Source organism: Equus przewalskii, chromosome 19 (genome assembly GCF_037783145.1).
Source record: "Equus przewalskii isolate Varuska chromosome 19, EquPr2, whole genome shotgun sequence".
In the NCBI taxonomy this organism is placed as follows: domain Eukaryota; kingdom Metazoa; phylum Chordata; class Mammalia; order Perissodactyla; family Equidae; genus Equus; species Equus przewalskii.
Window position 1 is genome coordinate 46057211 of NC_091849.1, and position 15181 is coordinate 46072391.

Sequence of the window (15181 nt, forward strand, 5' to 3'; positions counted from 1 at the left end):
GAGGGGGGAAAAAGAGGACAGGACAAATACAAAGAAAATAAGATGGTAGGTTTAAACCCAACGACATGAGTAATTACATTAAAATGTTACTAAACTGAAATTCTCTAATTAAATGACAAAAACTGTCAGACTAGATTTTTTAAAAAACTTAAATATATGCTGCTTACAAAAGACTTTCTTTAAATAAAGTCACATGAAAAAAATAAAAGTAAAAGGATGGAAAAAAGAGAAAACATACAATTTGGAATGCTATATTAGGGTTTTGTTTTGATTTTTAACTAGCTTTGGCAAAATCCCACTAATTTCCAAGTCCTGTCCCACTGCACTGCTGCTCTTTCTAAATGCTCGTGCTCACGCTTCAGATAAAGAGTCAAGAAGATGCACGGATAAATATAAACAAACTGTGGTACATCCAGACAATGGAGTATTATTCAGTACTGAAAACAAAGGAGCTCTCAAGCCATGAAAAGACACGGAGGAACCTGAAATGCATATTACTAAGTGAAAGAAGCCAATCTGAAAAGGCTACACGCTGTATGATTCCAACTATATGACATTCTAGAAAAGGTAAAACTATGGAGACAATAAAAAGATTAGTGGTTGGCAGGAGTGGGGTAGGAGGGAAGAGATAAATGGGCAGAGCATAGAGGTTTTTAGGGCAATGAAAGTATTCTGTATGATATTATAATGATAAATACGTGTCATTATACACTTGTCCAAACCCACAGAATGTACAACCATGAGTGAACCCTAGAGGAAACTATGGTCTTTGGGGGACTATGAAGTGTCTATGTGGGTTCATACTTCATAAAAACTGTACCCCTCTGGTGAGTGATATTGATAATGGGGGAGGCTACGTACGTGTGGGAGCAGGGAGTACATGGGAAATCTTTGTACTTCCCTCTCAATTTTGTTGTAAACCTAAAACTGCTCTAAAAAAAAAGTCTTAAAAAAAAAAAGAACTCAAAGAATAGTACACCAAAAAGTGAATTTTACTGTATAATCTTTTTAATGCACAAAAACAATTTTTTTTAACGATTTTATTTTTACTTTTTCTCCCTGGTACATAGGTGTGTATTTTCAGTTGTGGGTCCTTCTAGTCGTGGAATGTGGGACACCGCCTCATCATGGCCTGATGAGCGGTGCTATGTCTGTGCCCAGGATTCGAACTGGCGAAACCCTGGGCCGCCAAAGCAGAGCGTACGAACTTAACCACTCGGCCAAGGGGCCAGCCCCAAATGCATAAAAAATTTTTAAAAAAGGAAGAAGAAAGAATCAGTCTCTGGATGTGTTTAATTAAAAAATGGTTAATAATGGACCAGCTGTTCTTGACAGAAGCAACTGAAAGGCACACCAGGGCTAATCCTTCGAGTGGAACATAACATAGGTGCTCTGAGACTCATGAATAGGAAAAAACATTAACTATTAACACACACAGAGTCATTTTTACACATTAAGAGTCCATTAACTCCTGGGCCAAAGTCCCAAATTTCCAGCATTACCACACCACACAAAGAATACAAATCCATCATAATATGGAAAAAATAAGTCTCAATTATGCCCCCTGCATCCTGATTCTCTTGTTGGACTTGACAAACCTCAGAGATGAGCTCTGAACAGACAGTTACATACTGTGAGATTAGTAAAAGCTGGCAGCCAGAAATTCATCCTCGTTGACTATTAAAATTAGAGTCAAAGCTGGATCCAGCATGTTGCTAGACAATGATGGGTATTATTAAAACATGGAACAAGAAGCTCAACACTGCCTTCTCAGCCTCCACCCTAACACGAAGGCTACACTAGAACCAAAGAGAAAGCTATAGGATGTGCTGATGTCACTTTCTTAAAAAATAAATAACAAAAAATAGATATTAGAATCTTTTTGTATATAGAAGAGATAAGAGGAAGGAAAGAACTAAAGGTACAAGCGATTTAGGGACTATGTGTTTTGTGTTCTTATTCATTGACCCAGTAGTTTTTGTTATGAATCACTCTCCTTGATATGCAGTCTTCTCCATGGAGACTCTGCGCTCCCCTTTCCCAGCACCCATGACAGCGCCTGGAATAAGGAGGTGCTCACTAAATATTCAGGGAACTCAATGGAACCATGAGCGAAACATACAAAAGTCATTTGTTACAGTCAATATCCCACCATCACTACCACCTTCAAAATGGAAGTACCTGAAGACTAGGACCACATTCTAAGTGACTGCTGAGTGTACACAGAGAAATAAGACGGCCTTGCAGAAACGAGAAATGAAAGTTTAAGAATTTTGGCAAATTTGAGCCAACATCACAAACCTTCAGTCAGTCCAACCAAGGAAGAACAGATTGTCACATAAACCAGTCTGCTCTCCCCAGATTAGAACAAGGATGGCTCCCTCGCTCAGCACAGAAAAACAAACTTCTACCTATCCTTTCTCTTGTGCCCTTTCAGCTTTGTCATTTTAAAAAATATTTTAGGGGTGGGCCCGGTGGCTCACCAGTTAAGTGTGCACGTTCCACTTCTCGGCGGCCTGAGGTTCGCCGGTTCGGATCCTGGGTGCAGACATGGCACCGCTTGGCATGCCATGCTGTGGTAGGTGTCCCACATAGAAAAAAGTAGAGGAAGATGGGCACGGATGTTAGCTCAGGGCCAGGCTTCCTCAGCAAAAAGAGGGGGAGGGGCAGTAGTTAGCTCAGGGCTAATCTTGCTCAAAAAAAAAAAAAAAAGAAAATTTTAATCCCCAAAAGTAATATGTTGTCATTCTTGCAGGAACCATCAAGGAGATGCACTGACTTATTCTCCAGTATCTAAATCCTTCTTCAAGTCTGCTGCTTGCCTGTCCAGTTCTTTCCTTAAAGCCAACATCCCAAGGAAGCACAATCATGTTTGGCTCTGGGCTCCCTTTTTTTGAACCACAGCCATTCTATTTAATTTGGGAATAAACATCTCCCTTTCCTTCCCCAAAATCCAGCTACGTAAAGCCTGGTTTTAGTTGTGAACTATACTTACAGAGATTGTTTCTCAGAAAATCACAAGAAACTGGTGTGTGCCTTTGAATGTTTACCACCGCAGCTATTAGTAAATATTTTTTCTGAAATTCCACATTTTAAAGAAGTTTAAAAAAAATGTGCCAGGAGCTTTAAAGACTACCTTCAGAGATGATTAGTGCCCACAGATTTTCATCCAGTCGCTTAGATAAAAGATCCGCCTGATAAATGTCTACTTCAATAGTGAAGAAACACTACACTGTTAGCATAAAAAGATAAAAGCATTTGGACTTCTTAAATATACAGAACTGAGGTCCCTTGCTATACAAAATTTGGTGCACAATGATAGAGAATTGGAATTGATGGGGGAAAAATCTCTCCCTAGCTCTTTTAGGCAATGAATTTAGACCACTGGAAAATAACACAGGCAGAATGGTCTTTTAAATTTTAAGTGGGTTTTATCAAGACTCAGTGGCAGCATTTTCTTCACTATTGGAATATGTTGCAAAACTTTAATCAAAGGCATTGAGAAATAGGATTCAATACCCAAATTTGTACCTAATTCATGGCCTTCCAGGGAAGCATATTATGATTAAGGAAGGGCTAAGTAAAATGAGTTACATCACAGTCATAAGTACCATTTATAGAACACTTTCAATTGTCAAGCATTTTATATACTTTATTCCTAGTCTGTCTTAATCCTATAAAGTTGGCTTCCAAACGAGACAACAGAAGCAGAGAAAGCTGAAGTGACTTACCTTAGTCATCCAGCTAGTGAGTGTCAGAGCCAAGATTCAAATCCAGTGCTGCCTGGCTCCAAAGCCAGGGCTCATTGACCAGAGACTATAAATAAACCACACCGCTGGGTCCCTCGGTTCCCACCTGATGTACGGATTGAACGGGCCCACGGAGGAGGACCCATCCTGTACCCACTGCGGCCAGCACCACCTGCATCCTCAGGAGGTAAGAGTGGGCCTCCCCAAGCCACATCACAGAAAACGCCCTCTGGAGTGGGGAGGGTATAGGAAAAAAAGCATTTCCTCTTGGTTTTGTTCAAAGTGTGTTACGCAACAAGGAGAAGATCTGGCTGCACAGTCTGATGCTGGAACCGACCACAGATACAATGATTCTCAACTTTGACTGCACATTAGAGTCACCTGGAGAGCTTTTAAAAATACTGATTCCTAGTCCTCCTCCTAGAGATTCTGATTTGCCTGATCTACAGTGGGGTCCAAGTATTAGAATCTTTTAAAAGTTCTCTAGACGATTCTAATGGACAACCACTGAGAACCACCACCCTAGAAGGTGTGTGTGTCTGTATGAACCTAAACACCTAATATCAGTTATTTTTCCTTGTTCCATATACCCGGTAAAATCTGAATCACAGGGACCAAAAGGTTAGTGGGAAAGACAGATGACCCGGGCTGCATTACCTGGGCTGTATCTTCCATCAGTCCACGAATCTTCTCCACAACATCGTTGCGCCGATGTTGGCGCAGGGCACTAATCAACTGGGCGAGGCTGGCCTCAGGCCCCCGGATGGTCCAGTGCTGCAGAGCTGCGTAGGCCCGCTCGTGGTCCGCTGTGTACCCGTTGGAGAAAGCGGCCACCTCCCTCTCGCTGGCATTGCACAGAAACTGATAGATGTCCTTCCACTGGCTTCCCACTTGGGCTGCTACAAGCTTCAGGATGTCAATACCTAAACCAGAGAGAAAATAAAATAAAAAACAAACACAGGCATGTGAGGGAAACCTTTATATGAAGCTGATCTGTTTTAATGAACTAAAGGGAGGATTTTTTCCCATTGCTGTACATCAAAGGAATGCATCGCCTCCTCTAAGCACTTGGCACGTGCAGCCCAACCTGGGGACCAGTTAGGTACCGTCCTTCAAATTTCACTTCCCAAATGTGGAACCAGAAGGAGGAGCTATCTGGAAGCATAATAAATCACCCCAAAAGATGTTTTGAAAGCCAAATCCAAACAAGGTAATCAGAGTGATTTCCTTTGATTCTGCTAAAAACAGCTAAAACCAAGTAAACTAAGAGGCTCCCAGACTAAAAAAGTGGTGACTTCACGAAATCTAGAAAAACATAAGCCACAGTTTAAAACCACAGTGGAGTTTATCCAGTGCTGTCTGGGTAAAGGGTGTTCAGATTCTGGCAATGGTGTCCTTTATGTCAAGTGACAATGTACCCAGTTGTTCCAGCCCGGTGGAGACATTCCTTAAGAACTTCTGACTTCTTGTACTCTAACTTCTATGCTCAACAAGAAATTTTCTGATTCAGCCTCCTAAGTTGACTTGCACAGTCATAATGACAACAACAGCCAAAATGATCGTATAATAACAATAGCTATTATCTTCCAGGTATTATGTTAAGGCATTAGCTCATTGAACATCTTTATAAACCATTAACATTCCAATTACACAGGTAAGAAAAAACACTTAGAAAAGTTAGGCAATTTTCCCAATAACACAAAGGTAGGTGGGTTGGGTATTGAACCCAACTCACCAGATAATGTATACATGGTCATTCTGGCCTATAAGTCACTTGTAAACTTGGTCGGCGTGGGTCTACAGTTCCCAGATATGACGAATGCAAGGTGAAACGCCAAAGTCAAATCTCAGAATCTGCAAACTCAGGACAGGCACCTGGTGCTGACCCTCTGTGAGGGGAGGCTGGCCCTGAGCAGCACGCTTTCGTGTCTTTCCTCTTTACAGCACCTTCCCTTTGCAATCACACTTTGGCTTTGCCCAAATTTATACATGGGCTGCATAGATAACCTCTCAGTAAGGGCTCGGCTTGTTTACCACAGTAGGTGGGTGAGTCGTCCGAGTCAATATCATGTCTCTGAATGAGCTCACCCTCATCCGCCCCGATAGCAGAGTTATCATCACTAACATGTCTTGAAAACATTTACTACTCAAAAAAAAAAATAATAAGATAAAGTTTCTAAGCGTAGAAAGGAAAAGAGAATAAAAGGAGCTTACCATTAAGGTCAATTGATTTTTTCAATTAACTAGAGGTTAACCAGGAAAAAAAAAAATCTTTTTTGCTCCAATCAGCTGTTGGGGTAAATATTTATTTAAAAAATGAGTTTTCAATTTTTGCCCAAGAGCAAATACAATTCCAGAAGTTTCTTTGAAAATGGAGGACTCCGTGGTTCTTCCATCTAAATCATTACTCTGCCATGCAATGCTCTTGAGGCAGAGGATTGGGAAGACGGCATACACATGTTGAGTCAACCCCCTGAAAAGGGTTTTTGAAAAGTAAATTCCTAGTTGAAGGCTGCCTTCTCGTCAACTGCAGAAGTAGAATGCCACAAATCGAGACACTACTGTACTTCTCATGCTATTTTCCCTGGCAGTGTGAAATAGACTTGAACCAGTTGCTTTTCAGTTTTCACAGCAATGTTTGGCCAGATACAGAGCTTTTGATTTCAAGCAAAACAGACTCCTTGGAAAACCCATGTCCTAATTAAATCCCCATAGGTAACTTAAAGGAGCAAGTGGGCTCTTTGTGGTTGACGAGGTGGATTCTTCCAAACACTAAAAGGCTTGTTAGTCCCTGAATCTTCATTTAGGTCAATTTGACTACGGCTCACAGTGTCTTGCACAAAAACATGACTGCGTTTTCTTGTACGTGGGACCTTTGCTTAAATCTTCATAACGCCAATGACAGTGTGGCTTTGGGCAAACCACTAACTGTCATGTCCATTTCCTCATTTGTACAGTGGAGATACTCGCTAAGGTCCCTGGGGATGAGCTGATTAACATTTTCTATAGAGTTGGTCTATTTTTGGAAGGACCCCATCATTACAAATGCTCCATATACTGGGCACTAAAACTTAAGACTAAATGCATTTCTGATGCAAATACACAGCCTTTAAAGAGTAATTACAGAGTTTAAAAGGCTTAAGCTCAACAACAGCTCCTTCTTCCAAAACCCAGTGTTTATACTTTTTTTTTTCAGCCACAAAATAAAGAAAAAAAAGGAAAACACAAAGAATGGATACAATGAGATTTTCCTTCAACTCAAATCGACTGGACACTAAATGTAAGCCTATGAATCAGGTTTCATCTTATTCTTTTACTATGAAAACATGGAGGTCACGCCTGTGAAGCAGCCTGGGTCAGCAATGCTCCTCACCACTGTCCCCTCCCGTTCTGGAGGTGATAAGTCTAACTATGGTGGAGACAACGGCTCCCTTTGGAGATATCAGCCTCCCAGCCTAGCACTTGGTCACAAAATCCCAACAGGAGAAGGGGAGATCAGCCTGACCTAGCCCATCAGTTTGTCACGCCTTCTCCACCTACCATAGCCACCACAGGGAAAAGAAAACCCTGCAGAATGGAAAGAGTATTTACTGAGCAGCCACTGCGTATTACTGTGTTTGCTGGATGGATAACCCTTATGAGATTTTACGACAGAAAGACTTTATCACCAAGAAAATGAAGTAACACGGATGAAACATAAAATTTGATGGGCTTGAAAGAAAAAGTTTTAGGCAAAACTAAATACAACTATAGAGAAAAACAATAAGATGATTAAACCAAATTGAGACAGTTACCTCTGGGTGGGAGAAGGGGAACATTATTAGGTGCCCAGAAGGGACTTCAAAAGTATCACAAGTTCTATTTCCTAAGCTGGATGGTGGATGGTGGTGAGGAAACGGGTCTTCTTTTCATTTTTTTACTTTATTCGATATTTATTTTATTATTCCTTTTTAAATTATATATATATATATATTTAAAACCACATATGACAGGTATTTATATATACACATACTTTTATGTGAGATATATATAATTTTTTTAAGTGTTTTTAATTTTATTGCTGAGGAATCTCGTGTAGAAAGGTTGGTGACCAGGTCAAGGTGGCCCAGCTGGTTAGCGATACCTGTTATGATTAATAGGGAAGGTGGTATCGTAGAGGAGCATTATTATTCACTGCAATTATGCTCCTCGGCATGCCCATCTAGACTACAGGTGAATGCACTGGGGGCTGGCCATGGTGTGTGTGCTTCCTCCTGGCCTGTTAGCACTGAGCAAGCAGAAGTTAGAAAGTTTTCTCTGGGGCTAGGCAAGTTTAGTTCTTTTCTTTAAAACTGTGGTACCCTTTAAAAAAGAAAAAAAGAGGTCAGTAAGCTTTTTCTGTAAAGGGCAACAATAAATATTTTAGGCTTTGAGTACCATACGGTCTCTGTCGCAACTCCTCAACTCTATTGCAATGTGAAAGCAGCCAGAGACAATACGAATGATGGCGGCTGTGTCCTAACTCAAACTCTACTTACAAAAACAGGCTGTGGGCTGGATATGGCCCACGTGCTGTAATCCACCAACCCCTGAGACTATAGCAATTTAAAGACACCTAGGAAAAAATTTTTTAATGCAATAAAGAGACCTAGACTACCAAATGGCATCTAAATTTAGAAAAGCATTTTGTTAAAAGAAAACACACTCAAATAATGAAAGTTCCCATCCCAATTAACCTCAACGTGAAGTGATAGTAAGTGAAATAGAGATCAACTCTCTGCTCGGCAGGGCGCCCTGGTCATCTGCCCCATCAGAGTCCGAGGATATCTGTTGAACTGATCTGAATTGTTTGGCTGAACGGGACGCCAAGTCTCTTTTTTCTTAGGTTGAAAAGCAACATAACCTTCAATCAACTGAAGGGTTGACAGAGACAGAGGTGTGGAGCTTAACTCTGCTTTTCCTATGATGTCAGGTCCAGAAGCTCTGGGGAACAGGCTCAGGGTTCCAAAGAACCCAAGCCCTATAAACCAGAGGCTGTACTTGCCAGGAGCTGGGTGTGAGAAGGTGGCCCTGGCCCCAGGGAAATGCTTGTAAAATTTTAAGGTGCAGGCAGTAGAAAGATTACGAACTCTGCAATCACAAGATATAGTTTCAAACTCCATAACTTGTTGGTTGTTGTGAGCTTAGCACGACCTCTAAGATTTCAGTGTCCACATCAATAAAACGAAAATACGACCTCTTATTTCAAAGTGTGGGTAAGGAGATTTATGGGGATCAAATATTAAAACCGTAAAGGACAGCACCTCGGTGCACGTTGGTCCTCCTTCCTTTGTCCCCTCCATTTCTGCATGGACAAGAGTCCTTGGAGCAATGTACCCAAAAGGTTGGAGGAGTTTGGCACAGATACAGGTTTTAGCACCAGGATTATAGGTGCTGAGCCATGAAGCCAAGCACCAGAATTGTTTGTGCCAGAAAGGGTACCCTCGCACAGGAGGGGCACCATCCACAGAGACAAATGTGAAAGGAAAAATGCTGCTGCCACCCCGGCCACATGCAGGGTGTCACAACAGTAGTCAGTGGGCTCTTCCGGGTGAGCTGACACGGCCCAGATCCGCCACAAGGGAGCTCGAGAATAAAGGCACAAGGCGATCAACTGGGTTATTATGGAAGAAATGGCATTTTCCAGTGCATCATGAAACCCTCAATTAGATATTATCTGGGTGACAACCCTAATTTGAGGCTCGTCTTTTTTTCGAAGCTCAATGTCAACTCCAGTATGCAATAAAGAGTTCCTCCCCTTGTAATAAAAACTTGAATTGACATTTATAGTCAGAAATGGTCTTAAAGCTCTTTCCTTTTGTAGATAAATACTGAAATGAGTGCCATCATTAATAACACATATTAAAGCCTTTCCTGGAAGAGGTATGAAGGACAGTGATGAGAGAGTTGGAGGAACACAGGCCGTCTGTAACCCACAACACAGCACTCTGGATCTCATGCTGGACAACCAGGTTGTGTACCAATCGTGGGCATCAAAGAGATGAATGCGTTTATCAGCTCTTTCATGGTAGCGAATGCTCATTATTTAAAAGACAAGTATTCCCACCGCATCTCTCAAACTTGTTAAACGTAATGTCCATTTTCATTATTGTTCTAGAAAGAGAAGCAGAGGCACAAATAAGGAGAAAATTGCCATGGAGGCAATTAATACACAACCTCCTCCCAGGACAGCTGACTCCACTTATCCCTGTGCTGGTTTCTCTACACACACACAGCAGTCTGACTTTCACACACATGGAAAACAGGAGACGTGAGCTCACGACTACTTCCCTTCTACCGCCACATGGATCCCCGCTCCCCCAAGACACGCTCTTCATTGGCACATGCTGTGACCTGAGGCCTGCGGACAGCAGACACAAGGGCAAAGATGGACACGACCCATACCATGTATGCCCAGAGCAATGTATGTCAAGTTCAGAAATTTGAATAAAAACCTGGTTTTAGCATTCCCAGTGTCAATGTTCTTCCCTGTACAATGGGCATGTCCTCGGAGATGACTTTTCTGACCACTTTCTGCCTAAGCCCCACGTCTGCTTTGATCCCCAGCACCTCCCGGATCTAGCACATAACAGGAATATAATGAATCTTTGAATGAATCAGACTCATTTTTGTCATCCTCCCCTTTCCAGAATCCCCCTCACATTTATCATCTCATTAGCCTCTATAACTTAAGCCACTGAGAACCTGAGTGGCCACCTGCCATCACTCTCGCTGTGTGGCCCTGCCAGATCTCCAGTCCCTGTACTAATGAGAAGGAAGGCCCACGGTGTGGTCACCCATGGGTGGAACCCGGGCTTCCTGGCACAGGAACCCCATTCTTGTGCAACAGCCTGTGCCCTCTTCACATTGAGGGTGGTCCACCCTGTCCACGTCACTGGCCAGAGCTCAGGAGGAGGAAAGGTCTCCCAGATTGCCCCACTCCCGCAGAATCCTCTTGCACAGACAACCTGTCAAGGCTGTGGTCTGCCTGGCCTGATAACAGAGTGAAGTGCTCCTAAAAGCCACGGACCTACATGAACATGTGTTTTGTGGTAACCAGTATATCATAGCATGGTTACAAAATGGTCCATCAACAGGGATCACTCCCGAGGCATCAAACAAGAAATTGCTCTATCGGGGCTGGGCACTTGGTATGTCCTGAGTTATCATAAGCTCAGATGAACTTCAGGGGCAACTAAAAACCACCGTGCAAAGGTCTCGTGATGCTAACGGACAGACTGTTTACCGGGGACAAACTCTCTTGCAGCTGTCGACAATTTTCCAGATGGAAGAGATATCACTGATGCTATGACGAAAACGAATGACCTTTGATTTCACGCCACAAAGGAAAAGAAAAAACACAAAACCCAAACTGCCTCCTTCTTCCTTGTCTTAGTCTCAGTTTGAAGCTGTTCCTTTATTCATTCAACAAAAATGGACTGAGCACTTACTCGGCACCAGACACTTAGTCTAGGCACTGGGGCATGGCAGTGAACAAGGCGAAACAAAATCCCGCCTCATGGACATGGCCTTCTATTGGAGGACACGGGAAGTTATTAATATTTAGTGCATTACACAGCGAGGAACTCTGAGAAAAATAGAGCTGGGAAAAGGGATGGAGGGGGTAGGGCTGCAATTTTAGATATGGGGCCTTCTCCCCCATAGGTAAGAGAAGGCCTCACTGAGGCTGAACATTTCAATCAAGAGCTAAAGGGTAAGGGAGCAAGCCAGGCAGACATCTTGGGGGAGTTCCAGGCAGAGGGAACAGCAGGTGCGAAGGAAGGAAGAGTATTGGTGCGTACAGCAGGAGGAGGGAGCTGGTGTGGCTGGAGCCAGTGAGCAAGCGGGAGAGTGGAAGGTGTCATAGGCTGGGCAATGGTGGGGAGGGGAATACAGATCACACCAGGCCTTTAGGCTGCCTGTCCATACACGATGAAAAGTCACTGGAGATTTTAAACAGAGGAATGACATGATCCGATCTACATTTGAACAGGATCATTGTGGCTGTTGTGTCAAGAATAAACTGAAGGGGGCACAGGCAGAAGTGGAGCAACCAGTTAAAGGCCACAGCAGTAATCCAGGAGGGAGGCAATAGTGGTTTAGGCCAGAGTGGTAGTAGTGAAAACAACAGGAAATGGTCAACTTCCGCACATATTTTGAAAGTAGACCTGATGAGATTTGCTAATGGATCGAATACAGGGTGAGAAAGAAGGAAAGGAGTCAAGGATGACTCTAAGGCGTTGCTCTGAGCAACTCAAAGACTGGAGGAGCCACCTTCTGCAGCGGGTCATCGATAGGGAAGTATGGTTTGGGATTCAGTTCTAGGCATCTTAAATTCGAGCAGACACCTGGGTCTGCCAAGCAGGCAGGAGGACATTAGCATGTTGAGTTCAGGGGTAAAATCCAGGCTGGACATACGCACTTGAGAATTACCAGCAGACATATGGTATTTAAAGCCCCGGGTCAGCAAGGGAGGGAGAGTGTACAGGTGGAAAGGAGGTGCCCGGCCTGAGCCCTGGGGATCTCCACTGTTTGGAGTTCGGGCTCAAGAAGAGGAACTAGCCAAGGAGATGGAGAAGGAACAGCCGGAGGTGGGAAGAGAACTAGGAGAGGAGAAAGTCCTGGAGGCCGTGGGAAGGAAGTGTCTCGAGGAGAAGGCAACGAAGAGTGCCAAATGCTGCCAATAGACCCAAGAGAGGAAAGCTGAGAACCGAACATCGCGGTAGAATCGTGTTGTCAGACTATATCAAAAAGAGACAACACTGTGGCTAAAATATTGTCACATTTCACTGATTCTAAGACATGTGAATGCATATTTCAATCAGTGTCTTTTCATAGCTTGCCTGCAGTGAGTTTTTTTCCTTAGTGGTATATAAAAGTATATCTCATAATTGGCAGTCTTCAATTTCATGAAATATAGTCAAAGTTATTATTTTTAATTGAAACGTGAACCCAACTATTTTTTAAAGTTCGACATACCATCATCAAACCCAGCATGTCCAAGCTGTACATACCCTGCGTTGTTAATGACCAACTACTCAGGAAGAACGAAATAGAATTCTAGAAATTCCTCCTCCTCGGCAAAATCTGCTTACATAATACCTGACCAGGCTGATTCTAGGACACTAATTTTTAAGGATTTTTTTTTTTTTCTATTTGTATTTTAGCCCTATGTGGGGAAAATGCTGATTTGTTTTACAATATCCCAAATAGTTTAAATTCAAAAGCTATTCGTTAGGTAAGTTATAGAATAAAATATACATTTTTTCAAAAAATGCCTTCCCCAAACATCCCAAATAGTTTAAATTCAAAAGCTATTCGTTAGGTAAGTTATAGAATAAAATATACATTTTTTCAAAAAATGCCTTCCCCCTAAAGCTTAGAGGAAGAAGTCATCAGTGGGTGGCCTCGGGAGGACAGTAGCCTCTGACTCCAGAGGGCAAAGGCCACATCTGCAGCCACCTTGTCTCCTGTCACTTTGGGCATGAGATAATGCCTTTCAGGCTATCGCGATAAGAGGCTTCTCTCCCGCAGCAGTTCCGTGTGCTGTATAATCTCAGACGCCCTCAGAGGTTCAACAGAAAGGTGTCATCTGCTGGCAATGGCATTACTGGAAGCAAAGGTGGAAAAGACAGGGAGTGGGGTTGGGGGTGGAGACAGCCGCCCATTCCTGGCCCTGGAAAGTGCCCTGGGACAGAGCGCTAGGACGCAGCGGCCTCTTAAACGGAATCATCTGCTCCTTTCAACCAGGCTTCCTGGTGTTTACACTGCCAAGTGTACTTCCCATAGGAAATCTGGGCTGACAGACAGGACGGCTGTCTGGAATTCTGAGGCAAGGAGACTTCTGGCAGAGGAAGGAAGGCTTCCATGGCTGCTGCTGTCTGGTGCTGAGAAAACCAAGTTCACAGCTGTGAGTTCAGATTAGTAGGACTCCACCACCTCTGACTTATTTGAACCAGACTTTATTTTTTAAAACAGCCCTCGGAGCCTTCAGCTATTGGGTATCTGGCTTTAGAATTTTCCCTTTTCAAGCAATCTTTTTTTTTTTCAAGGAAGATTAGCCCTGAGCTAACTGCTGCCAATCCTCCTCTTTTTGCTGAGGAAGACTGACCCTGAGCTAACATCCATGCCCATCTTCCTCTACTTTATACGTGGGATGCCTACCACAGCATGGCTTGCCAAGCAGTGCCATGTCCACACCCGGGATCTGAACCAGCAAACACCAGGCTGCCGAGAAGCGGAACATGTGAACTTAACCGCTGTGCCAGCGGGCCAGCCCCCTTTTCAAGCAATCTTAAAAAGAAAAGTGAAAAGTAAAAACTTGGAGTAATCTCTACAGAGGAAAACTCTTCATCAATGACAATTTTGTAGTTATATTTCAGAACAAGCTGGGTTTTGCGAAGGGAAGTAAATTTTTCTTTTTTTTTCAGATTTTATTTTTTTCCTTTTGTTCCCCAAAGCTCCCCAGTTCAGAGCCGTATATTCTTAGTTGTGGGTCCTTCTAGTTGTGGCATGTGGGACACCGCCTCAGCATGGCTTGATAAACAGTGTCATGTCCACACCAAGGATTCGAACTGACGAAACACTGGGCCGCCTGCAGCGGAGCGCGAGAAATTAACCACTCGGCCATGGGGCCAGCCCTGAACATTTTTCTTGACTGAGCATGGTAAAAAAAAAAAAAAAAAATCAACCACAGAAATCTAGAAATTTCTAGCATCAGGTAAGTGATGGGAAATCCAAATGCTAAGAATCAAAGGGCAGTGTCTGTAATGAGGCTGACGCATGAGTTAAAACCCGGCACTGCCACTCTCTAGCTATGTGACCTTGGGCAAGTTACTCTCTACCTTAGTTTCCCCTCCCCATCTGTAAAATGATAATGAGAGTGGCCTACCTCAGAGAGTTATGAAAATTAAGTGAATATTTATAAAATGCTTAGAACAGGATATGGCACTGAGTAAGCACGATATAATTCTTTGTTAAAGTAGACAATGAAAACTTAATGGCAGCAAAAACCTTAACAAGCTTAAAAAAATTGATCTGTAGTCACAGTTTATGTCATCATTGCAGTCCCAAATCACCTCCTGATCTGGCCTATATCAGCAGTCACAACCATCTCCTTACCTCACTTTAGCAAAAATGAAGTGGAGAAGTACTTCTTATCGAAATCCTAACACATTTCATTTATCCTTCATTTCTGAACACTGCCTATGGTGGTTTTAATAATTCAGAGGGAAGGTTTTAAGTCATTCATGAAACCTGACTGAAGAATATACTGACAGTATTCAAACACATCCAGGGCACCGCTTCCAGTTACTCAACATCCATCAGCTAACCAACCACTGCAACCCCGGGGAAATACTTATATAAGAAACGCAACCACAGTTCCACTCCTACAGTTCGACTGCATCTTACTG

General features: G+C 42.9%; 1 protein-coding gene across 1 annotated transcript in view; it reads right to left on the reverse strand.

Moving 5' to 3' along the window:
• Positions 1-15181, reverse strand: part of TNFRSF21 (TNF receptor superfamily member 21) — a 66429-nt gene that overhangs the window by 17194 nt on the left and 34054 nt on the right. The window contains exon 4 of the mRNA XM_070584752.1: positions 4407-4672. Within this exon, the coding sequence (XP_070440853.1) occupies positions 4407-4672 (266 nt within the window). The remainder of the gene's footprint in view (positions 1-4406; positions 4673-15181) is intronic.